Genomic DNA, 27,471 nt, shown 5'->3' on the forward strand with positions numbered 1-27,471 from the left:
TTTTCTCTTTGCTACCTGTAGCTTTAAAAATGAGTTCTAAAGATAACATCGTTAACACATTATTTTGGATGATAAGGGGACTAAAACTGGGAAATAAACTAATCCCAACAATTTTTATTTTTTTTAAGTTCTTCTTTTCATTTTCTTTTGAGATAGAGTCTCACTCTGTCACTCAGGCTGGAGTGCAGTGGCACAGTCTCGACTCACTGCAACCTCCGTCTGCCAGCTTCAAGCGATTCTCCTGTCTCAGCATCCCAAGTAGCTGGTACCACAAGTGCGCACCATCATGCCTGGCTAATTTTTGTATTTTTAGTAGAGACAGGGTTTTGCCATGTTGATCAGGCTGGCCTCGATCTCCTGACCTCAGGTGATCCACCTGCGTTGGCCTCCCAAAGTGCTGGGATTACAGGTGTGAGCTACCGTGCCTGGTCCTGACTTTGTTATTATTAAAAAGATTCCTGAGTCTTTCTTATTTTAATGGATTCACTTAGTTTATTATAAATTGTTATAGGAAAGTAATTCAACCATAATTCTTCTTAATTGATACTTCTGCATCTCGCCAATATTGCGGTAATTGATGGTGATGATCTTCCGGAAGCACTGCATGTTTTTCATATACCTGCTGAATATTACAGATTATATTCTGTTCTATATACAGATTATATTCTGTTTTATAAACTTTTATTATTAAATGCATCCTATTGTGTTCTAATTTTTGTATAATTGTATTTCATGGAAAATATTTATCTTAACTCTAATATATGTAAACCTCAATACAAGACACAGAGGATATATTATCTGCATATATATCTCATATTATTTTCCTCTAAATATGTTCAGAATTAGATTGTATAATTCTGAATTCTCTTTTTTTTTTTTTTTTTTTGAGATGGAGTCTCGCTCTGTTGCCCAGGCTGGAGTGCACTGGTGCGATTTCGGCTCACTGCAAGCTCCGTCTCCCGGGTTCATGCCATTCTCCTGCCTCAGCCTCCTGAGTAGCTGGGACTAGAGGCGCCTGCCACCACGCCCGGCTATTTTTTTTTTTTTTTGTATTTTTAGTTGAGACGGGATTTCACCGTGTTTGCCAGGATGGTCTCGATCTCCTGACCTCATGATCCACCCACCTTGGCCTCCCAAGTGCTGGGATTACAGGCATGAGCTACCGCGCCCTGCCCCTGAGTTCTCATTTTTTGTTTCAAAATAATTTAATATATTTTCTCTGCATATATATATTGAATGTGTATGGTGGGTACCTTCAATTCATTTTCACATAAATTACAACTTGAATATACCTATTTGCCAAATAGTATTTTTAAAGCATTAAATGAAGAAGTCTTATTTTTTAAAATTACCCTTAAGCCAGAGTCCTTGCACTAGTCTTGGAAGTAGAGCTGTTGGACAGGTTGGCACATCTCGGCTGCAAGCTCCTTGATTACCCAAGAACATTTCTCCCTGATGTTCAGTCAAGTATGGAGTGCTGGTCAGTTTAGGCTCAGCTATTCCTAGATCCCTCTTAGACAAGATTGGAAACGGGTTGGTTTTCATTGACTCATTGACGTCTGCTGCATTACATGTGATCGTAGTGTCAATTTACATAAAATATCAGGGAAGAAATTTGAAGACAAATTACATGTAAATGTGGAAATCCCTTTTTTGGTGGATTTATTGATTGGTGTTTTGTTCCTTGACAGGAACACCCTCATGTGTTTTAGCTCCTGCACATTTAATCAATAAGGACAATATCAGAATTATATGCTTGGATAGGAAAAGTCTTAATTTATTAATAGCAATCATTCTTTGAGACTTACTGAATTTCTTGAAATACCTAGGAATTTTACTCTAGACTTCTATATACTGTATATAGGTAGATAGATTTTTCTTACACTGTTGTTATATTCCAGTAGGCCTCAATTTTCTCATTTATAAGTTGAGGCTAGTAATACCGTAATGTGTATCTACTACAGTTGTGGTTTTATCTTCAATAATCCGCATTAAACAGTTATTACCCTCTTTGGCCATAGTGTTCTCTCACTAATATGCTAAATTTCATCACTATTTATTTTTAATATTTGCATGGCCCTCTTTTATCCTGGAAGGATGAAAATGATATTTATAGAGTCCTGTCAGCCAGTGCAGTGCTACAGTGTGTGTTCTGTGTGCCATCCTTCCTCTTGTCTTTGGGGTCCTCTTCTTAGTCATGGTCATCTTCGTCATTGTCATCATTATCATCATCATTGCAGTGGGCTAACAATTCCAGAGGGCTTACTGTGCTGGGCACTACAGTAAGTCTTCGCCTTACCTCATCTCATTTAATCTTCATAGCAACCCTAGGGAAGAGAGATAATGTCCTTATCCAGTCATAGGGTAGGCCCAGATTCAGCCCAAGTTTCTTTGACATCAGGCTTTGCCCTGACCCTCAGTGATATTCTTTTATGGCCTACTGTCAAATGATTTCATATACCAAGCACATCTGTGTATGTATTTTAATTCCTGTTGACTGTGTTAGCACTTTGCATTCTCAGGTTACTATCTTACATTAGCAGAAGGCCCCACCAATGTTTTACCTCCTTCAGAAGAGTTGAGGTAGCTCTAGGCAAAGGGTTCTTTACAGAGCTGTTTTTGAAAGTTTCCAATGAGTATCTCTTATGATAAGTACCTCTTTGGCTCATACTGTCTTTGTACATGATAACCATTCATAAACATGTCTCACAGAGTTTGTTTTTGATTCCCCTGCTGGAGATTTCAATTGGTCATGGCAATTCCCATTTTATAGTTTATCACTAATACAGTTGTTTACAAAATTCATTGTATTTTTTAAAACAATTCAGACATTAATGATCTCATTTCGTCTCACATGTCATGTTTAACTTAACCAAGGCCATGTTGGCCTAGACTAGATGCAGGTTTTTGCCTGTGGGATGCAAGCGCCTAGACTAGATGCGGGTTTTCAACTCTAGACTGGAGCATTTTTCACTGAACTTCTACTATCTGTGTCTCAAACTCAAAAATAATATACACTTTCATCATTGATTTACTTAGTTGTTGGAAAATAACTTTGTAATTGAAAAATAATGCAGCAGACATCTGAAACCAGGCCTATACCTGACTGAAGTTTATAAGAGGGAGAGACACAGGACAGTTGAGGGGTGAGTGTGGTCTGTGGGCTTTGAGGAGACAGCCTGGGGCACATTCTGACTCTGCCACTTAGGAGCTTGCAGTCTTTGGGGGCTTAATGGATATGCACCTCAGGTTTTTCATCTGGAAAATGAGATGTGGTGAGGGTTAGATAAGTTGGTTCACATGAAGCATACAACAAAACTTGGAAGCTGGGAATGGTGGCTTATGCCTGTAATCCCAGCAGTTTGGGAGTCTGAATTGGGAGGATCAGTTGAGTCTAGTAGTTTGAGACCAGCTTGGACAACATAGCAAGACCCTGCCTCTACAAAAAATAAAAATTAGCTGGGTGTGGTATGCTCACCTGTAGTATTAGCTACTTGGGAGGCTGAAGTGGGAGAATCGCTTGAGTCTGGAAGGTGAAGGCTGCATTGAGCCATGATTGTGCCACTGTAGTCAGCCTGGGTAACAGAGGGAGTCCCTGTCTCAAAAAAATAACCAACCTTTCTCTCAAGAAAACCTCAAAAAACAAACAAAAGCTACAGAACAACCCAGAGCTTGGCAGTCTCCCTCTTTTCCAACAAAAAAAAAAAACAAGAATAAAATAACCTTAATGCTTTTATTATTAAGAACCTGGTTAATATTTGGAAGTCTACAATGTACTCTTAATGTCTTGAAGTATAATATTATTTACAGTTCTTAGAATAGTTAAATCTTCATATGGACCCTCATTAAGTGGCAATGGAATTGACCCTTGAAATAAAGCAGTACAACCTTGCTGAATATCTTCATTTGCCCCGGGAAATTGTGGGTACGTGTGTGTTTGTATGCATGTGTGTGTGGGGTGTGTATATGTTTATCACATAAGCTCTCAGATTCTTGAACATTTATGTGTGTTGTAGCTAGCATTTTATAATATCTAAAAGGTTACTGCAGTTTTTCTGTATGCAGAATGCCTATTCTCAGGAGAGGTGTGAAATTTAAGAAAAGTTTATTTCTTATGAATAAGCAAAAAATTCTAACTTTTGTCTCTTCATAGAGATTTTCATTAAATATAATAGCATTTATTTTCAAGGACCAGCAGAGTCATCCAGGAAAATAATAATTATAAAGAATTTTCAGATATTTTAAATTTTAGAATGTTGGTAATTTGTATTTGAAACAAGTTGCTTGATATAAAATTACAAGGGTACATTTCACATGTGAAAATGGTGGGTTCTGTATGGTAATTAAAACCAAAAGCAGTATAACATTCAAGGGAATTGTGTCAGAATATATTTGAGAAATAAAGATAATTATTTTGGCCTATCAATGATTTGGTAAGAGTTTGAGAAATATAATTATTAAATGTTATGTAACACCTGTTAACTTATGAATTTTGGAGTAAACAAATTTCATATAATCACAGTTTTCCCCCTTTGTTTGTAAGGTAAATTTCTGACAGATTTGAATACCTTTGAACTGCAGGTTTTTCTGTATTGTTTATTTAACATGCTCATTAATAGGTAAGAGAAGTAGGTGAGAAAAATTCTTTCCTGAAGTCTTGATTAAACAATATAATGTGAACCTGCTTACAAACATATTTAGGATGTTAGATAATGTATTTCATCTTATATGTTATAAAAATGAAGTCTTTAATAATTAATTTCAGTTTTATTTTATATTATCTAACATATTTTACATGTTAACAACAAATTATAGTATGCCCCAGGTTTCTGACACCTTAAAAATAAAATATATTTATTTTGATTTTGTTTATAATAAAACTGGTGCAATCTATCTCAATTGGCTGTTCTTTAAGAAATGATCATCTTTATTTTTAAGCATAATTATTCTTGATAACTGTATGGTATTTTGTCTGACTTGTTTCATAGGTCATTAATTTTTAGTTTTTCTCTTCATCATATAAGTATTTTCTTTTAAAAATATTGTGTATACTTAATCCCAGCAAATCTTAAAAAAAAAATCTATGCTTATATCAATTACTAGATTTGTCATTCATTAGCTTGGATAATTCACATTCATTTAGGAAAGTAATGTAGTGGTTTTATTTTTGAACAGTTTTATTTCAGTAGTAGTTTCATTTTTCTTACTTTCTATGAGGCTATAATCTTTCATTAGGCAGGAAGTATGGAGTGGTGGAGAGACTTCTGTATAAAGGTCACCAGGCATGAATTCTACTTTTGCATTTTCAGCTTCTTTGCCCCATTTTCTTGAAAAAGTCAAAGTCACTTATCTTGTCTGAGCCCCACTTTCCTCCTCTTTCAGGGTGATCTGATTATGCCCAAACTGCATGCTCATACACTCTTGGATAGCCATTGAGGAGACATATAAAACTGTTGTATAAACTATACATCTGTAACTATAAGCAATGTATTATTTGTTGCTTTTTTAAATTACAGATTTTACTTATAGAAAAACAACCCTATAAATCATCTAAATCTAAATCCCATGTCAGAGTGAATTTGGTTGATGTTGGCTTCTTTTCATGTATATATTTGTTCATGTATATGTCAGAATACAAGAATAAACACACATAGGATTTGTTGTATGTAGTATTTTTTGTCCTTTTAAAATCTAAGCTATCATGAGCAGCTTTCTATATTTTCAGTTGATGCATAATATTATACCATGATTGTGCCAATGCTATTGAACTTTTAGGTTGCTTTCTCTTTTCAGTTGGATTGTAGCTTTTTATCTTTTATTTCATATTATTTTTGGAGTGCATATTTCAGCAGTTAGAATACCTGATTCTGAATGACTGTTGAAGACTATTATTTGTTTGCTTAAGATTTAGTGCTTATCCAGTTCAGAAGGGAATTATAACAGGTTTTTGAGCTGAGGCATGACGTGAACATATTTATAGGAAGGTGTGTCATGGGGGTATGTGGAGTGAATTGTATAGGAGAGTGCCTTGTAGCTGTGGTACTCAGACATAATGGTTTGAACTAGTTCATTTAAAATGGAAAAAGAAAAGTCTTGGTAGCAAAAAATTATGAAGAAACAATTGATGATGTATGAACATGAGTATAAGATTACTAAATCGGGAAGGTGGTACAATTGATAGAATTCAGAAATTCTGCAGGAGATCATTAGCGTGGAACAATCATGACTGAATGTTGGACGTGCTTTACAGTATTGTCAGTGCAGACAAGAAAAAATATCCTGGAAAGGCCATGGGTGGAAATAAATATTTTAGTGTCATCCACAAGGAGGTTATGCTTGAAGCCCAGGAAATAAATTATACCTTTGAAATATGAATGTATATGAACAAATATATCACCCTTAGAGGATAAGATGAGGAATGAGAATTGACAATAGTATGAAAGAGGAAGTGATCAGAAGTGGTTTGGAACTATCAGTAGAAGCCAAGTTATTAGAGAGCTTAAAGAAGAAATTGACAATAGTATGAAAGAGGAAGTGATCAGAAGTGGTTTGGAACTATCAGTAGAAGCCAAGTTACTAGAGAGCTTAAAGAAGAAATTGACAATAGTATCAAAGAGGAAGTGATCAGAAGTGGTTTGGAACTATCAGTAGAAGCCAAGTTATTAGCTTAAAGAAGAAATTGACAATAGTATGAAAGAGGAAGTGATCAGAAGTGGTTTGGAACTATCGGTGGAAGCCAAGTTACTAGAGAGCTTAAAGAAGAAATTGACAATAGTATCAAAGAGGAAGTGATCAGAAGTGGTTTGGAACTATCAGTAGAAGCCAAGTTATTAGAGAGCTTAAAGAAGAAATTGACAATAGTATGAAAGAGGAAGTGATCAGAAGTGGTTTGGAACTATCAGTGGAAGCCAAGTTACTAGAGAGCTTAAAGAAGTAGTAAGTAACACCTTTACACTAAAGTTTTATGAGAATAATTGTTTGAATAGAATGCTGTCCTGCAAAAGCTAAAATGTGATTCATTTACAGTAATGTATTTTGTACCACCTGAAAATTTATTATAACACATTTTAGAATAACGAAAAGATATACTGATTGTTGCAGTGAGCACTCATTTACCAAACGTGGCCATTACAGTTGAAATCCTCTGTGTATATTTCCTTGTGTGCCCACAATGTATGTGTTTGTCTGTATATTCATTTATTTCCTAGCTTTGTGGATGGAAAGGGCTTAGACTCCATGATACTCCAGTAGCAGTGATCAGAGTTAGCACCCAGGTCTTGCTTTATAAACACCATTACCTACTATAAGAAACCAGGACTGATTGCAGGTCTGGAGCATGAACAGTGATTGTTGGGCCTGGAAGGCTGGTTGTACTAGAAAATAAGGAAGAACCCAACAGTAAGAGAAGTGATGTCAAATAAACATAGTAGCCAACTTTAAAGAGTTTCCACTGGCCAATTTTGGGAAAACTTGAGAATTACAAGACATAATTATGGTAATAGATTATAAAATATGGTATAAAATCCAAAAGTCCAGATAAAGTGCTTTAGAAAGAAAGTGAGGGTGAGAGAGTATGTCACAAAAAGATTGGGGAAAATGGTTAAGTCTCTCTATCAAAGAATGCTAGCTAACTAAAATAGAAGGAATGATAGAACATTGGTATTTTGTAGCCTTCAGAATAATCGAGTTAGGCAAGATTCATTAATGGGTGCCTATGCCATTGGGAGAAGGTTGTTAGTGAACAGGATACTCACACAATATCAAAATATCACCTACAGATTACTTAATTACAAATGGCAAGTAAGTATTTATATTGAAGAAATTTCGAGATTACTACCTTAAACAAATAGTCAAGTTTAGCATAATGGAATGTGAACCTGACGTTACTTTTATCCTGATACTATGTAATTGGAAGTACCCAACATTCATAGGTGATGTTCTTGCCAAAAATGTTTAAACTGAATCAAATCATGAGGAAACAATCAGACATACCATATGTGGGACATTATTATAAGTTAGGTTACTCAGAGTTTTTGTCACTATACAAATAAAGAAAACGAGGGTAGTTGTAGATGAAAGGAGATGAAGGAGACGTGACGAAACACAGTGAGTGTGTCTTATAGACTGTGTAGTAGATATTACTGAGTCAGTATTTTCTTGAGTGTGATCTTGATCCACAATGGGTAGAAAAATGTCTTTCTTTGGAGTTGTGTGCTGAAGTTTTAGGGGAAAAGTATCATCTCAGTAACTTACTTTAAGATGACCTAAAATAAAGAAAAAATACATATTAATACATTCTTAGTGAGAGAGAGCAAGGAAGCAGGCGTCCCAAAACGTTAGTGGTGAGCCGGTTTGGAGAGGGTACAAGTATTTCATGTATTGTCTTTTCAACTTTTCCAAGTCTTAACTTTTTTCAAGAAAGAAGCTAAGAAAAAGAACAGTTCACAATTAAAAAATAAAAGTGTGATAGATAAAAGGATAAACCTTCAACATAAAATTAGATATGAAGTTGTTTATCAAAACTTTGTAAAATAATTATTTATCCTTTCTACCTGCTAGGATTGTCGCTGGAAGGTTTCTACTTGGATTATTATTAGTTTTTCTTTACCTATTTTGTCCCATGTCAGTATTGTCTATTCCACTCCACCCTTCACACCCATCTTTTGCTGCTCAGGTCGGAACAGTATTTGTGAGAGTATCGTGACACAACTGTAAGCTGGATACAATGTTTAGATCATAGTTCAACTGTGTTACATAGCTAGCCATACAATGTTTATTTAAATTATTCGTGACTGTTTCTTGGACTGAATCAGTACTTTGTAATCAAATTCTGATGATGTCAACTGCAAGTGCAGTATGTGGTAATCTGAGTAGACATTATCAGATAGTTTCTCACATATTTGTCAGTTCCCACAAATCTATTTTCTTATAGTTGTGTGAATCAGAAGTTTGAAACCAGTCCTCATACTCGACAGCAACTTCACCATGCTCTGAATGCTTGTGTCCCTCCAAAATTCCCATGTTGATACCTGTATTAGGCTGTTCTCGCATGGCTATAAAGAAATACCTGACGCTGAGTAATTTATAAAGAAAGGAGGTTTAATTGGCTCATGGTTCTGCAGCCTGTAGAGGAGGCATCGTCCTGGCAGCTGCTTGGCTTCCAGGGAGGCCTCCAGGAACTTACAGTCATGGCAGAAAGTTAAAGTGGGGTGACATGTCTCACATGGCTGGAGCAGGAGCAAGAGAGAGAGAGGGCGGACGTTTTACACACTTTTAAACCACCAGATCTTGCGAACTCTCTACGGTACCAAGAGGCTGACGCTAAACTGCTCGTTAGAAATCTGCCTCCATGACCAATCACCACCCACCAGGCCCCACCTTTAACATTGCGGATTGCAATTCAGCCTGAGCTTCGGGCAGGAACGCAGAAGCAAACCATATCAATATCTAATCCCCAGTGCAATAGTATTAATTAGTTGGAGCATTTGGGAGCTGATTTTGGGAGGGCAGAGCCTTCATGAATGGGATTAGTGTCCTTATAAGAAAGGCTTAAGGGAACCTGTTTGCCCCTTCTGCCTTGTGTGGACACATAGAAGACGCCCTAAGGGGAACAGGCCTTCATTACACACTGAATCTCCTGGCACGTTGATCTTGGACCTTCCAGCCTCCAGAACTGTAAGCAATAAATGTCTGTTCTTTATAACTTATCCAGTCTCAGGTATTTTGTTGTAGAAGCCCTGACTAAGTACTGTAAGCATTTTCTAAATTGTTTCTTGAAGGCACAGTTCTAGTAGATGTTTTCTATGACAGAAATATTTAGTGGTCCGGTAAGATTAGAAAATACTATGCAGATCTTCTATTTCTTTCCATTTCACTGTGCTAATCAGCACACACATGACTGAGAAGTCTACAGAACTTCACTTTTTAAACCTAGTGTTATCCAAACTTATTTGAAAATTCCCCCACCCCTACTTTTTGGTAACATTTCTGTTGTCATCTGAAGAACAGTCATCCATAGGAAACTGTTTGGCACAAGAGAAACACAGCCAAACCCCCATGCAGTAAAAAATCCAAGTATAAGTTTTGACTCCTCAAAAACGTAACTACTAACAGCCTATTGTCGATCAGAAGCCTTACCAATAACATGAACCGCAGATGAACACATTCTGTATATGTATTATATGCTGTATCCTTACAATAAAATAAGTTAGAGAAAACGTTATTAAGATAATCATAGGGAAGAAAATGTGTATATTTAGTATTCTTTAAGTGGCAGTGGCTCATGATAAAGGACTTCATCCTTTTGATCGTCGCATTAAGTGGGCTGAGGAGTAGGAGGGAGAGGTTGGCCTTACTGTGTCAAGGGTGGCAGAGGTGGGAGAAAATCGTAGCAGAAGTGGACTTGTGCAGTTCAGACTCGTGTTGTGCAAGGGTCAGCTGAGCTGTATGTGCTTTAATAGATGAGTTAGATCATCTCCCATGACTCTCAAATTGAAATAATTTTATAGTGATAAAACCTAAAGGACTGAAGAAATAGGTCTTTATTATATGGTATGTAGTGTACAAGAATTTATTTTGAAATATTGTTAAAATAAGATTTTTTTTTTTAAACTGGAATGTAGGCATTACTACTGCATTGCTGTTTTTACACCAAAACAAATTTTAAGTTGTACTGTGTCAGGCATTTACGGATATTTGTAAGTCAATCAATATTTTAAAAACAGTATTATTTTTTATTTAAAGGTGTTCCTTCAGATGATTAGATGCTTGCAAATGGATGACTTGAGCAAGAGCAGTTCTAGCATGTATCTTGGCCTCAAGCAGTAGAGTTGGCCTCCTGTTCCACGGGCTCTTGGATGTTCAGTAGGCTTCCTCATGAGCATGTCCCAGACTGATCTCCTTCAAAACAGCTCAATTTCTCTTAAGCCAAAAATGGATCATTTCTTTGATTTCTCTTTCAGACTCTATATCCAATCCATATAGAAATTTGGTTAGCTCTGATTACAAATATATATCCCAAATCTGACCACGTCTTCACTGCTAGCCTTTGTCCAGGTCACTATCATCTTTGCCTGGATTATTCCAAGAGACTGTTGATCGATCGTGCTCTCTCTCTCTCTCATTCACTCAAAACAGAGCAGACAGGAGTGCTATTGAAATGGAAGCTGAGGCTAGGTGTGGTGGCTCACACCTGTAATCCCAGGACTTTGGGACTTCTAGGCAGGAGGATTCCTTGAGCCCTGGAGTTTGAGACCAACTTGGGCAACATAGTGAGACCCCTGTCTCTACAAAAAAATTTTAAATAGCCAGGCCCGGTGGCGCATGGCTTCAGTCCCAGCTACTGGGAAAGCTAAGGTGTGAGGATCCCTTGAACCTCGGATTTTGAAATTACAGTGAGCTATTTAAAAAAAATAAAAACAAAAGCAAAAGTAAGTTGGACAAGTCACTCCTCTGTTCAGATGCCTGAGATGGCTTTTCTTCCCACTCAGAATAAAAGCTGAGGCTGTCATGGCCTTCAGTGTTGCTATTCTCACCCGCCCTCTTTTTTCTATCCTCCCTGGATGGGACTGTCCTGCTCCTCACTTACCAGCCCCCAGGTTTATGCTCCCACATCACATCTGTGAGAATGAATTGAGACTCTGCCTTCAGAGGTCTGTGGTTGTGCTCTCTCCTGCTGAGCAGAGGTTGCTGGTCCTTATTCCTTGGCAGGCCCCGTGCCTTCATCCTCTTTACTCATAGGTCTCACTCCTGAGCCACCCAAATGTGGAATTGCAACCCCTTGCTGACATTGTAAGATCCTTGTTCTCTAATTTATTCTCCTACCACTTGACACTGCTTAATATGATACATATTTTACTGTTTTTTTTTTTCCTTGTTGTCTGTGTCTCTCACTAGGTTGTACATTTTTTGAGGGCAGGGACTTTTATTTGTTTTAGTCACCTGTGCATCACAGCTGCCTAGAACTGTTGCTTGCATAATAGTAGATCCTTAATAAATATGTAAATTAAATGCATGTGTGAATGACTAGCACTGTCCACAGAGGAGTGGCTAGTCAAGCTTAGTGTCACTGCATCCTGTTGATAAGCAGCGGGTTGTCGAGAATGCTCCGGGAAGGCATGACTTGAACGGTCTGTGTTTTCGTCATAGGTGCAGGACCCCCTCACAGCTAGCACATAGTAAGTGATCAGTAAACGTGATGAGACAGGGACTGAAGGTGTGAAAGAATGAGGATTTATTGGGAGCAAGGCATGCCAATTGGCTAGCTTTCAGATTTGCCATCATTTTTGTTGTATTTCTGGTGATATATAGATTATGTATATATATTTTTAAAAGTTACGTTAAAAATGTTAAAACAATAATGTTACAGTGTTAGTGTGGAGTAGCCTACCTTCAGTAACCACATATGGCTGTCAATATTATGTCCATATGGGTCAGTAATTTAATGCTAGTCATGCTTGGCATATATATATATATATATATATATATATATTTTTTTTTTTTTTTTTTTTTTTTTTTTTTTTTTTTTGAGACGGAGGCTCGCTCTGTCGTCCAGGCTGGAGTGCAGTGGCGCAATCTCGGCTCACTGCAAGCTCCGCCTCCTGGGTTCACACCATTCTCCTGCCTCAACCTCCCCAGCAGCTGGGACTACAGGCGCCCGCCACCACGCCCGGCTAATTTTTGTATTTTTAGTAGAGATGGGGTTTCACTGTGTTAGCCAGGATGGTCTCAATCTCCCGACCTTGTGATCCGCCGGCCTCAGCCTCCCAGAGTGCTGGGATTACAGGCGTGAGTCACCGCGCCCGGTCAGCTTATATATTTTTTTAACTGAGGATGATTTTGAGGCTTTTACATTATTTGTACTTTAAGCCAAATTTAAAGAATTAGTACTTCTTTTAAGTCCAGTGTTGGTTGAATAAATATTTTGCATTTGAACACAATTGAGCTGTGTTATAGTATTAAAACTTTTTCCATTTTTCTCCATGATAATAAAAATTATTATTTCACTAAATATTCAGCACTAGAGACACTCAACACGTTAGGACATTGTATTAGGCAAAAGCTTTTTCTCCCTATTTCCTCTAGTTTGTTTCCCTGTGCCATGTAATATTTTTGCTTCAATTCTTAAAACCTAAGTATTTTAATTAATAATTTTGTTTTCTATTAAAAACTGCACTGTGGATTCTAAGTTCCCATCTCTTAATTTATACTTGGTCGTGTAAATAAGCTGTGCTTTGCAGCTTTGGGTTTTTAACCTTTGCTCTTTGCTATTAGCTTTATGTTTTTTTAATTATAGACAATGGAGGACAGTAGGGAAGTTATGACTTAAATTCATTTATTATGACTGTGTTCTTTTTTAAGGAAATGAAAAATGTTATTTTGTCAAAACCAAGCAGAAACAAATACAGAATTTTTGTACTTTTTTTTTGCTCAGCATTTAATATTATCACAGTTTTTTTATGTGATAATTTCATTTTAGTGATTGATGTTGGTACCAGTTATTTATAGTTGTAAAGTGTGTATTGTCCATAGTTGTTATTACCTAATATTTAAGTAGAATGATTGTTATTTTCAGTGTATATAAGTGCATTATTTGAATAAAGAAGTCATGGTCATTTGGTCTTAAACCTGAGATTCTGTAATATTATATGAAATTAAACAAAATAAATTAGACATTTAGACATGAAAAGAAAAGAAGCATGTTTTTAGAAGTTGTTTTGCTTTTGGCTTTTGTCACAAGTCTTTTCTGCAAGGATACAGTACTTTACAGTCTTATGTGGCTCATTTGTGCAAACATGTCCAGATGAATTCAGTGTTTAATGTGGAGAATCTTATAACACGCCAATTTGATTTGTAGCCTTTCATATCATAGAATGCTAATTAAAATCATATTTTTGCATATGTCATGTCTTTCATGTACATATGCAAATAGATTCTGTTGCCTTTCAGCTATTAGTAATTAACTTTATGAAGGACAGCTGTAATACATAATTAACAAAAATGTTTGCAAGCCCTTTTACACTGAAAGTTACAACAGTAAATTTTTTTTCTGCTTATCCAGAGAGCCGTTTTAGTTTTGATGCTTCTGAATGTTTCTGATCTAAGTTGTTTTAAATAATCGCATTACGTAATTAAATTGATACTGCACTGTGTTCAGGGGTAGAATGGCATTCATGTACTGCTGATTCCTGTCCATTTCATATTTATGTCAACAAAATTGAATTAAGTAAGCTGATTTGTGTATAAAATAAGATAGTATGTCAGGTAATACTTTTTGTTTGTTTTTGTTATTGATATCTAGGTACTTCAATATAATTTTTTGTGCTATAGATACAGTAAACATTTGTATTATTTTTAAAAACCTCTCTTCAAGTTATTACCATGTTTTTAAGGAAGCTCCATGAAAGCTATTCTTTTTCTCTTTTACGGTCCTTTAAATATTTAATAAAATGACATTTTCTCAAACTCATTTCATGATTGAAGTGTGCGATGACCTAGGGGCTGTGCATGTTATGCTGAGGTATTACTTCATCTTTCTTACCAACTGGAAGTGAAGACAGGGATGGAAGAACTACAATCATTGTGCTCTTTTGCTCACTGTTAGTGTATCCAAGTCAAAACTGAACCAGTCAATTTAGATGTAGACTTCTTTTGAAGTCCTACAGTGTATTTAATCTGTATGCAAGCTTTGGTGTAGCCAGAGTGCCACTGTAATACACTTTTTATGCTATGTTTGCATATATATATTATTCTTAAGTTCTCTTTGTACAGATTTCTAGCGGAGAGTCAAGTTTTAGTTTTATAATTACTTTTGTTTATTTTTTAGGGTTGCTTTTGTAATGAAGAAGCACTTAAATACTCATCTACTAGGCAAGCATGGAGTTGGCACCCCAAAAGAAAGGTAATTTTCATTCTTTTTTTTTTCATTTAAAAATACAATTTGATTTTTATTTTAGGCTTTATTTAATGACATGACTTCTAGAATTTTTTTTCACATCAGGTAATCATGTTTCTATTTGTGGTACTCTTTTGTCAAATATCATATTTTATGCCATCGTTTCACAAAAATTTAACATATTTTAATTAAAACTTGAGTCTAGAAGTAGTTGAAAGCATTTGGAGGACTTTGAATTTGTGAAACAACCTTGAAATACTAGAAGAATTAAATTGGAGGGAATTACCTTCTGAAAATGCATTCGAGTGTGATAAAACAAATATGTAAAACTCAACTTTGTTTTATTATATATTCTTATTTTGAGGTTTTAAAATAACAGTTTTGAATTCTTAGTCTAGACTTAAAGATTGCTGATATTAACAAGAAATACATCTTGTGTCATCCCCCAAATAATACTACAGTTGCCATGTCATGAAAAATAACACTACAATTATTATGTCATCAACTGCCAGGTTTTCTTTTTTCTTGCTTCTGTATCATAATTAGCTTCATCGCATAGACTTAATTATATTAGGTGAACTGAAATGTAGCAGTGTCAGCTACCAGGTGAACATGGCTACTTCTGATATTTTAAATCTTTAAAATGTGTAGCTCACTCAAAACTGGTGTGAGCATTAGTACTTTCCTTAAAGTCAGGATAGATTTTCAGCTTCCCTCAGATTCTCCAAGGTAGGATCCAAAATTCTACAGATACTCTCAGAAACTTTAGTTTTTTTTTTAATACTGTTTTCAAAAGTCACTAGTGATGCAATTTTTCCTGTTACTCTGAAGCCTGAGGTCTTCAGTCATATTTGTAAATGTTTAATAGTCTTTTTAAAAATTAAAATGCTCTTAGCAGTATTTTCTCTGTTCATGGGAATTTAAGTTGACTTTTCTGTCAGGCATATTGTTTTCTTTAGTATTGTAGTATGGGCATAGACTGCTACTGAGTCAAAATTTTGGGATCTTGGGATGTCTCCTTTGCACCCGTATGTTTGATTTCCTCCCCTCCGCTCCCCTCCCCTCCCCTCCTCTTCTCTTCTCTTTTCTTTCTTCCTGTTCTCCCCGTTCTCCCCTTTCTCCCCGTTCTCCCCTTCATTTGAGATGGAGTCTTCCTCTGTCGCCCAGGCTGGAGTGCAGTGGCATATGTTAGCTCACTGCAAGCTCCACCTCTCGGATTCACACCATTCTCCTGCCTCAGCCTCCCAAGTATCTGGGACTATAGGCACCCGCCACCACATCCGGCTAATTTTTTTGTATTTTTAGTAGAGACGGGGTTTCACTGTGTTGGCCAGGATGGTCTCAATCTCCTGATCTCGTGATCCCAAAGTGCTGGGATTATAGGCTTGAGCGACCGTGCCCGGCCTATTTCCCCTGTCTTTCTTTGTAACATTGTATTTAATAATTGCAGCAAAAGTACATGCATTGAATGTGTCAGAGATGCATTATTCTTGAAATTTAAAAGCATACTATACTATATTTTTAAAAGAATAATTTGCGACATGTCAAAGTTGTGTTTCATAAGTGTTGTTTAAGTATGTAGAAACAGAACATATTTGTAATTGCTATGTTTTCATTGCTTTCACATGCATTGTCTCAGTCCTTCTTTGACCTTATTAGCAGTACATTATTCCAGTTTTATAGATCTAAGGACTGAGCCTAGAAAATACAATAATAATTTATTCAATATCTCATAAATAATAAATGATGGAACTGTTACTTTTCTGTCTCTGATTTCAAAATAAATTTGAATGAAAACAGTCGAGATTGTGTAAGTAGTAAGAAGAAAATATTTCCCAACTGTACTTTTAAATAGTATATATTTTTAATTTAACTATATCATTTTGGTTTTTACTTAGAAATTTTTTTAAAAGTTGAAGAATTGTTCATATTGTTTCACAGGGAAAAGTTGATCTCCCCATATATGTGCATGTATGTATATATGTTCATGTATTAAACACCTTAAAATGCTAGACATACTCTATATATTACGAATTTGAGAATCAAAAATTTACTGTTTTTTTTTTCATTTACCCTTTTCGTTACATTCTAGGATACTTTTTCTTTTCTTTAATATTTATTTCTGTCCTGAATACATAAAGGGAGATTAAAACTGAGGCAGGAGAAAGATTGAATTTCTCCCCTCTGACACATGGTAAGCTCTTCTCAGATATTGACACTGTTTTTGTCCTAACATCAAGAAAATTGCAAGTGGGAAAGCACACCCACCTTCTGGATCAGTACCTTTTAAGTACTCCAAGCAGCAACATTCTTCTAAACCAAACGCCTTTGATTGAATTGTTTTTCCTTTTAAAAATTCTTTGAGAGGACTTCTTGTTTTTGACGTCTGCTTATATGGCACTCTCTCCTGTTACAGAGAAATACTACACAGGAATGCCAGGACCCCAGCAGCAGTATAATTTTCCAGTAGACACCTGTAGCTAGAGCAAACCAAGATTTCAATGGTATAATCTAGAAGCAGAAATGCCAGTCTCCTTGTTTCCATTTCACCTTCCTCCCTTCCTTCTAGTGGTTTTAGGAAGCAAACCCTTCGTCAGTATGCTGAACCATCAGTCTGGGCATAACTGTTCTCTAAATTAAGTTAAATATTTTTCTTACCTATTTAAAACGTTAAAGCCTTGGTTATACTTTTGCAAGCTTGCTGTATTTTAATTTCTCCAGGACAGTATAATCAGTTTTAAAAAATGTTTTTAATTTGATTCTCCATTCTAATGCATTGCATATTATAGCAAATAGTAATAGAAGTTAACTAAATAGGCTGTGACAATTAAATTAATAATGCATTTTGTTTGCAAGTATTTAGGCCTTGTGCTTTGACTGATATATGCAAAAATTATAATTTATTAAAAATAAATCCATATACTTGTACTATAAAGTTTGATGATCCAATAAATTTTGTCAGCATGGCTATCATTAGAAACAGAAAACTAAATTATTTCAAATATTTTCTTTGAGACTCTGTGAACACCTGAGGTGATGGCTTGTGTAAGATTATACTTTTTTGTTCCTACATCTGCATTAAATTATTTTAGTGCAGTATCCTACAGTATTTCTGAAATCCTACACACTTAAATTCAAACAATTACATATAACCACATTCAATTCACATTCTAAAATAATAAACTCCAGTTAACTTGCAAGTTCATTTGAAAGTATTCGCTATTTTAAATGAGTAATTCTCTTTGTGGTATAAGTAAGCCAAAGCATCTTTATGACTCTTTGAATTGACTAATAGTAATCTAGAAAACGAGCTTATCTACAATTATCACAATTGGAACAGCCATACTGAGTATATCTTCTGTGAAAGCCAGGTGCAATTACAATGGAAGTGGATGATATTCGTCGTTCAGTGCTGGAAATCAGCTGGGTTTTGAATGACTGTGTAAATAGGAGGACAGGGAAATGATTCGTGTAGAGTTTTGCATCTGATCCATTGCTTTTGTGGTGTCAGAGATGCTGTCAGGACATATCTGCACTGGCAGCGTCTCAAGAAGGCTGATAAACTCAGAAAACTGCCAAAGAAGAATTTTAAATTAGATGCGTGTATCATAAAGTATAAGCATTAAATAATTTCATAACCCAGGAAAAGTACTTGTGTTTTTACTGGTGAATATTCAGATCAAAACCTTACATATTTCTTCCAGTGCAGCCATTTTTGTCGGAGTCTGTGAAGTTTCTTACCCTCAGTGCATTTTTGTTAGCATAGCTGTTGGGTGTGTTCAGGCTACTGGATTTGGCTCAGGGCTTCTTAGTAGTTTTGCTCAGGCTAAGATTTCCTCTGGGGTCCTCCAGATTACTGAGCCCTGAAATTTGTGCTGGCCTCTCCCCTTTTATGAGACATTTGGGATATGGGGTTAGCTGTCTTTCTCTTAGCAGCACCATTGATCTTATTGATGAGTCAAATCTTTACCCCACCTAATGTAATTGCGGAGAGATGTCTCAGAGCCCTGATGCTTATTCTAATTTATTTGAAGCCAGTATAATAGGACATGGCATTGTGTGGGTCTTTTGGAGACTCTTTTCTCTCCTTTTTCTCTATTTTCTCAAAAACTTGCATATTTATAAGTTGAAGTGGCATAAAAGCATCATTGTTATTTTTCAAGTTTAAACAGGAGTGTCACCTTTTTTTTATGAAACATGAAAATATCTGAAACAGCAGCATCCGTGGAAAAGCGCATGCACCTGGCATGCACATGTCACTCACATGGCACACACATGTCACCCACATGGCACACACAGCATGTACATGGCATGCACATGTCACTCACATGGCATGCACATGGCCCACATGGCACACACGTCACTCACATGGCACGCACACATCACTCACATGGCACACACATGCGGCACACATGTCACATGGCACACACGATGTCACTCACATGGCACACATGATGTGCGCAGTTGTGACTGATGCTTCACAGGGTTGTTTACAAGCTTAGATGATGTTATATGAGAAAAGCCATGCGTTTATAGAAACCCTGAGGAACTTATTGGGGAACAGATTAAATTTTTTCTTATTAGAAGATATTCTATTCATCATATATGACTGACCTCCGACGTCACAGTTGTCACTGTTTTCCACTTTAAAGAAATAACTTCTAAGTTGTTCTTGTTGCATATATTTCATTTTATTAAAGGGAAAACAGTTTTCCTCTATTCCTCCATAGTGAGTTTCTATAAAGTAAATACTGTTATCCATTTTATCATTGAAGAGGGTGATTTATTCTAATGGATGTGTTGTGATAGTTTCTTCTGTCTGATATATTCTTCATGGGCTCCTTCTGGAATATTTTTTGTGAAACTTTTCAGTCACCTCTGTGTCCAGGCTTCAGGCTCTCCCCTTTACCCACTACTTATTAGTCTTTCCCTTATTTCTTCTTTTTTGTCCATAGTTAGCAATATTTTTTCTTTTTCTTTTTTTTTCCCCATGATGGCCAATTTAGGAAAAATAAAGTGTTTATGGGCTTCTCTCCACCTTAGAAAATATTTAAACAAGAAATAATTCTGTTGGGCTAAAGTGGAGGAAAACATGTCAGTTCTTTCCATTCTGGGTTGCTTATTTTGTTGCATGGGGAAGGGGGTTATATTTCGATGACGTACTGCTTTTGCATGAGCTGCAAACTCTTTTTGTTTTTTTCATTTTTTCCATCTTTTAACCTGTAAACAGTTAAATATAAATAGTATCTATGATCATATGACCTGGTTTTAATGTTAAAAAGTAGGGTTTTTTTTGTTTTTTTGTTTTTTTTTTTGGAGATGGAGTTTCTCTCTTGTTGCCCAGGCTGGAGTGCAGTGGTGTGATCTCGGCTCACTGTGACCTCCGCCTCCCGGGTTCAAGCAATTCTCCTGCCTCAGGTTACTGAGTAATTGGGATTACATGCACCCGCCACCACACCCGGCTCACTTTTTTTGTTTTTAGTAGAGACGGGGTTTCATCATGTTGGCCAGGCTGGTCTGGAACTCCTTACCTCAGGTGATCCACCTGCCTCGGCCACCCAAAGTGCAGGGATTACAGGTGTGAGCCACCATGCCCAGCTGTAAAAGTAAGATTTAATAGTGTGATAGTCCTGCTAGATCAATTTGTTCTGCATGGAAAGACAGCTAGAAGTCATATCAATTCATGTAAAGCCGAAGTGTTTATTTTAGAAAATTTCTCTTATACTGTATTTGCTAATAAACCAACAATTTACTAAGGCACATGTGGAGATAGGAGATACGCCCTCATATTCCACCAAAGTTATCTTGCTGGGATTTGGAAGTATTTCTAAATTCTATGGGTAATTCTTTGGGTAATGTAGATGATCTATGGTTGCTTCGTCAGCAATGTGTTATTACTAACAATAATATTTTCTAACTTCTGTTTCATAAGTTTTGCAGATGAAAGTTAACAAAAGTCAGCATCTGTGCTGCAGAATCTCAGGATTGCAGGCAGATACTTATGGCTCCTTTGTGGGGTGGAGAGCCCTCTCTTCAAGCTTCTCTCTTGGTTGGGTTCCTCAGCTCTTAGGAAGCAATGTCAACGGTACTCCTGCATCAGTTACATCATCAAATGCGACATCAAATATCTGGATTCCATGTATTTGTCAGATAATTTACTTTGATGTCACGATTCCTTCTTTCTTCTATTCATTTCTTAATGTCCTTTCAGTTTTAGCTTTCAGTTATTTCCGTTGCTAGAGAACTGCTTTTCTTCACTGACTTGTTTCGTTTTCTTCCTTTCGTAAATTGACTCCGCTCATTTAGCACACAGTTATGACAATGACTTAAATTTAAGACTGTTTTAAGAAGTAACCTCATAAAAGTTACATGTTTATTGTGAAGGTAGTGTTTAGGATGCTGTTCATGGAAATACATCTTTCTTTTAAGACTCAGAAGAATTATTTCTCTCTGGTCTTTACTCCAGAGAAAGTTGTACTTGTCTCTAACACTTGGTTAGCCTTTGATACTAGCAGATCATGTATATGATTGAGTTTTCCTCTTTATGTTTACTGCTGGGAAGCTCATGGCCAAAATTGTGATCCATCTCTAGTCCGCAGGGTAGCCTTAAAGGCATGCATTTTATTTACTACTGTTATTTCCAGTTTTATTTATTTTTTCCTTATGGGGAAGTCCCATTTTATGTCAGCAATATATTTTAAAAACCTCCCATAAATCAAAGCTCATGTAATTCAAGGGCAGTTTTGCAATAGAAATTGTTTTTGAGTAAAACCAATATTTTTCTGGAAGTGCATATATCTTTAGCCATTTGGTTTTGGGGGCGTTGTATTGAGCATTGTGCATCCCTGCGATTAGGCATATTTTAATTGTGCTTGCTCTGTTGTAGGAAACTGCTGTGCACTTCTGTGTAGTGCTCCAGTGGTGCTTTTTACTTCTCAGACTTATTTATTTAAAAACACGCTTGCTTCTAAAGTTTGCTGAGCAGACCCAGTTAACAAGTACTCCCAAGGAAAGGAAAGGGAAGGATTCCTTTCCTTTTATACCAGGAGTCCTTGCTCTCTAGCTGTATAAAAAATACTGTTTCTTTTAGTACATCTTGGTTATCTTGAAAAAAAAAAAAAACACCACCACAGTTTACTACTTTAGTAGAAATTATCATGCTAGAGGTAGTGAGTTTTTAAGTGTTAGTAGTATATGTCACAGAAAATAGATTTTGTTTCTTATTGCTTCTAAGATTCATTCCTCAATTTTAATCTAGGAAGTTTCTGTGTATCCTGAGTATTATTTTATTTATAAAATAAATATAAAATATCAATAAAATAAATATTTTATTAATAAACTTGAATATTATATATTTTTTATTCTTTAGGAAATACTGATTATTATATAGTTATTTATAATATGTGACAAATAGAACTGTTATTCCTGCTTAAGGGGTTTTGTGCAGATGGGTGATAATAGGGCGTCTTATTTCTTCACCTATTTATTCTCTCAATAAACATTGACTACTATGTTCGAAGACTTAGGTGATCTATAGTGTTTGAAGATGACACAGCCTCTGTTCTCATGGACTTGAATCTTCGGGTTGATGTCACAGGTGAGGATAGAGAGGCAAGACATACATAAATGATAATTTTCGTAGGTATAAGATTGAGGATGCTATTCCAGGGAGTGTTTGGGAGAGGTGCTACTTTAGGATGAGTGGTTAGGAAAGTCCCTCTCGAAGGGCCTTGTTGTGTTTGATAGGTGGTTAGAGCAGTTCCAGCAGAGAGCACATTCCAGGTTCCCTGAGAGGTGTGGGAGAGCTTGGTGTGTTTTGTTCCGGTGTGCCTTGAGCTCAGTGGCCTTGCACACAGGGTTGGGGAGAGTGGTCTAAGGTAGAGAACTAAGATCCCAGAGTTGTGTGTGTTGTTTCAGGAAATGGTCACCAGTGAGCGTATTTCATTGGCGGAAGGGGATGTAGTGGAGAGGAGAATATGGGCATATCAGGATGAACCTGGGAACTGGGTTGGAATCCAGCTGAACAGGCCGTGGCTGCTGTGCCAGTCGTCTTTTCCTCTATCTGTAATAGAAAGCCAGCGAAGTTGAGAACTCCTTGGAACTGTAACTCTGACAGCGTGCAGTGCAGAGCCCAGGGAAAGAGCCTGGGCTGGTGGATTCGCAGTGTTTCTGTGGCATTCGTCCTGGAATTCCACCTCCTTTTTCCTGGTTTACTACCTGGTCTCTTCTCTTCCCCAGTCACTAATTTAGTTTCTTTCTGTTCAAGTTCATATTGCAGACCAGCCTGCAAATAACCTTTTTAATCCTGTTTTATTTTGTTAAAATCTTTCCCTTATCTTTGTATCTGGTTTTTTTTTTTTTTTCCTCTGTACTTTTGTTCTACCTATTCTCCAATACACTCATATAATGTCCCACCTCTCCTGGTTGCCAGTCTAAATCATGTCTTTATTTCAAGTCCCAGTCTGATGCCCTGGCCACTGTCTTCTGTGAGTCCTTTTCTTGTTTAGTGTATCTCTAATTGGTCTTCTTTTTCATCACATTCCTATGGAACATTAGAGAATAAAAGGTAATATACATGTTAATATATGTTTAGATTAGAACTACCTTTATCTTATTCCTTCCATCTCCCCAGAAAGAAACCAAAAGACTGTAATAATACTACATGCATTATAACTATGTTATTCAGTACCAGTTCAGTGAGTTATTACACCAGAGATATATGGTTAGTACTCTTATAATCTTTACTAAAATGACAATTATTTCATTCTCTTGCCTCTTATATAGAAATAAGATAAAACCGAATTCTGTAGAGATACTGAACTATAACTTTTGTAGTGTGAAGCTTCCAGTTGCCCTTGTGTGTATAATACATTGTTGTCTGCTGTGACAAATTAATTTTTAAAGGATTTTTCTTTTCTACTACCATTTAGTCTGATAGTAGACTCAGATTTGGGGTATAAGAATATCTGCTGTTTTTAAGTTTTTAAGAATTTAGGTGTTTTTCTTCAGCTGGCATCTAGAATATTTTTGGCCATTCTTTCTTTTATTTCACTTAAATTACTTTTAGAACACTGGGGCTTATACAGCTGGACTCTGACTAAAATATGCTTTAAGCTCTTATCTTTAACTCCCAGTCATTGCCAGAATTAAAGAGAACAAAAGCCTATATGTTCACTGTAGTCTTCAATTATGCCTAATTACCAGCTTGGATACAGTTTCATTATACAGTACTGACTTTTTGTGAGCAGTTCTTTATGATGTCTTGGTAGTTGCTTATAAAAGTCCGAATTAAAATTTTTTGTGAGGAATTTTCAGGAAAGAGAATCTATCTGAAGTAATTTTTGTCAAGTTGCATCAAAGCAATTTGATCATTTTTATGAGAAAGAAGATATTTTTATTTCATTATGCTACGGCGCTATGATAGGACACAGGAAGTGTTTACATAGGTTATTTCTAAACAGGGTTTCCCCCAATTCTTGGTCTTAGGGCCACTTGCATGATTGATCTGTTGTGAGCTTAGAACAAAGAGAACCTCTGTTAACACTGGTGTTTTCTCACACTTAGTACTCATAGGAGAAAACAAGCAGATGATTGATAATCCCGTTTGAGACATCTTGATCTTGTGGTCATCCTCAGGTTCTACAAGATGTCTGACTGTCATTTCCGTTAGTCCTTTCAAGAACATTAAGGCACTCTTTGATACTTTTAAGATACTGCTACCTCCTCAGGTTGAATCATATGAACTTGACATTTACTAAGCTAAAAACAGTCAAATATTGTTAATTTCATATGAGTCAAACTAATTTTATATAGAAATGCTTCTAGTATATGATGTCAGTATAAAGATCTGCTTTTCAGGGAAATAACCCTTTCCATTGAGATTTAATTTAATCCAGTTTTTTATTGTTTTGTGAATAATGATTTCTTAGACATAGCATTGGGCAGTAAGCCTATCGTGGAAGAAGGCTGGTCAAGGTGAGATGAGAAGCAATCTCACCTTGGTGAAATGTATCAGCTTTTGGTGAAGCTGACATGAATTTATCGATGCTGTCAGTGTTTTCACTCACTGCCATACAGAAAGCCATGGCTCCCTGTCTTCTAGGCCAGGGTCAGTGTCTACTTTATTTTCAAGGGTCAGATTTTTTCTCACTTATTCTGTGATGCCTTCCCTAGATTCCATTCAAAATAGTCACATCTTACCACTTAGAATGCTGATTTAGCACCATTCTATTTTGCCTTCCTTTTAAAAAGGCATTTATCCTGTCTCCAGACTAGATGGTTAATTTCTTGAGGGCTGGTCTCAGCTTCTCTTTCCTGTCTGGGCTTTGAAGAAGGGGATTCACACTCAGTAAGTACTGCTAGATTTAGGATACTAAAATCTTCATTGAGAGTTTTCTTTTTCATGATGGACTTTTACTCAGCTGGTCTAATTTATGACACACAGTCCCAGTAGTATTGCACCTCACATAGTTTTATGGAACTTTATATGGCACTGCCACTTACCGAGTCACCCTCAAGTTCATTGTACTTTGAATGAATGTCGCCTGTGACGCTGCGGACAACATTTCCCCTCCTTGGTTGGCAGATTTTGGTGAAACTGATGTGGGTTTACAGTTCTAAAATACAAAAACAATCATACTGTTTATGTATGGAATTTTATCATTTTAAAGATACTAATTTTTTAAAAAAACATTCAAGAGCTTTTTAGTTGTGAAGGTCTAAATAATCTTTGCTTCGTTTTTTTCATGCTAATCACATGGAGCAAAGGATTGTGGGAAACAGCAGATTCAGCAGAACATGTAGATGAAAGTTTTTATTTAAATTAGACCCAAATTTTCTTTGAAGTTAATTAAGACAATAATTTCTCCTTTCATTGTCACTGTGCATTATAGTGTTTAGAATGCCTTTTCTCTTTTCTTATTTATGATTATGCAATATGGTTATGCCATATATTTTTGGCAACTAGATAGTGGCAGACTTATTTCTGGATAACAAGTCTTCTAAAATTTATGCCTTTGCCTTTTAAAAAATTATATTGTTATTATGATAATAAAATATCGAACATTAGGAGAAATTTTAATTAATGGCGTGACCCCAATGCTTATTTTTAAAATTAATACTTATAATAATGACAATATATGAACATATTTCAAAGTTTCAATGTGTTCAAAAGATAGAATATGAAAATATTCTTCTTTATTTTCAAACTAATTTCTTTATTGTTGGTTTTCTTAGCATTAACTCTTTTTCCTTTAGCTGAAACGAAAAACAATTTTAAAACTTACGTGGAACATAACTGTGTGAAATCAATAAAAGCCAGGCTGCTCTGGTTGAAGCTGGAAGAGGGTCACAAAGACACGTCAATTGTGGAGCAGTTTCTCCACGTCTCACAGAATCTATGCGGCACTTCATCAGATTAAAGAAAATATCTTTTATATATGCAGCTCTCCTCTCTTATTTATTTGCTATTGACTTTTGTAGATTTAACATCCATAACATTGTCGATTCCTAAGACATGCAACTTAAATTTCTGTAAAGTATTTTGAATTGGGCGTGTTCAGAGACCACTGTGACAGAGCTCTTAACTAGTGAGAGAACCCAGAACGTGGATCTCAGTATTGTTTATTTTTCTTTACTCGTTGTATGTTTCTAGAATATCTGAAGAAGTGATTAAAAACAAAACAGTTTTGTCAAAAGAATCCAACTGCTGGAGTTGGTGAAGATAAATAATAACAAATATTTTGGATATAATCATTGTTAGCTAGAAATACAAGTTTGGCATAAATCAATGTCTGGAGTGTAATATTTCTAGTTTTCAGGTTTGGTGTTAAATTCACAAGTGTTTATTACTAAATGAATAAATAAGGTAGTTTTGTGTCTTGAGGCGTGATCATGATTTCCCACATTCATAAGATCCACACCATATGCTTGATGTGTAAACAAAGAAAAAGTGATTTCTGAAATTTTTATTTAGTCCTTTAGTACAAAAACTACCCCATTCAGTAAAGGAGAAAAGTTTGTTGAATGTTGAAAGATGGTTCTCTTGTTGGATGTTATGAATGTAAAGTGTGACTTTCAGCAAAAATGTAATTTGTTAGAAAATTATTACTGTTTATTGTAAGATTTTATCTGAAATAACAGTGGTGAAATAACTTGAGCAGCTATTCAACTCATTAATATGATGAGAAGAGTTGGGTTTGGACATTTTATTTTAGGAAGTATTTTTCTTTCTGTAACTTGCAGTTGGCAGAAGAGGGAACATCAACTGACCGTGTTGTCGGAAAGTATTTTCCTGGGAGGAAAGACCTTCTTAGAGGAGAAGGCCATGAGTCAGCACGTGTTCTTTGTAGATGAGAGCAAGTCTTCTCAAATGGGGTGTCTCTCAGGAGGGAGAGCTACCACCAGGCTTTCAGGCAGCTGACTTGCCCCTCACCTGTTAACCAGGGCTTCATCAAGCTCCCGCCGTCTGAGAAAGAAATGTTGATTAGCACTGTCTTAGGAAATGGAGACTTTTTGATAGAAAGTTGCCAACTGCCAGGTGTGACATTGAGTCGAGAGAACTTTCTCTCCGAAGCCTC

The 27,471-nt window shown here is 36.1% G+C and overlaps 1 protein-coding gene across 1 annotated transcript in view; it reads left to right on the top strand.

The window, feature by feature from the left end:
- Window positions 1-27,471, top strand: part of ZNF407 (zinc finger protein 407) — a 472,024-nt gene that overhangs the window by 169,907 nt on the left and 274,646 nt on the right. The window contains exon 4 of the mRNA XM_003827299.4: window positions 14,825-14,899. Within this exon, the coding sequence (XP_003827347.3) occupies window positions 14,825-14,899 (75 nt within the window). The remainder of the gene's footprint in view (window positions 1-14,824; window positions 14,900-27,471) is intronic.

The sequence above is a fragment of the Pan paniscus genome, chromosome 17 (assembly GCF_029289425.2).
Source record: "Pan paniscus chromosome 17, NHGRI_mPanPan1-v2.0_pri, whole genome shotgun sequence".
Lineage (NCBI taxonomy): Eukaryota > Metazoa > Chordata > Mammalia > Primates > Hominidae > Pan > Pan paniscus.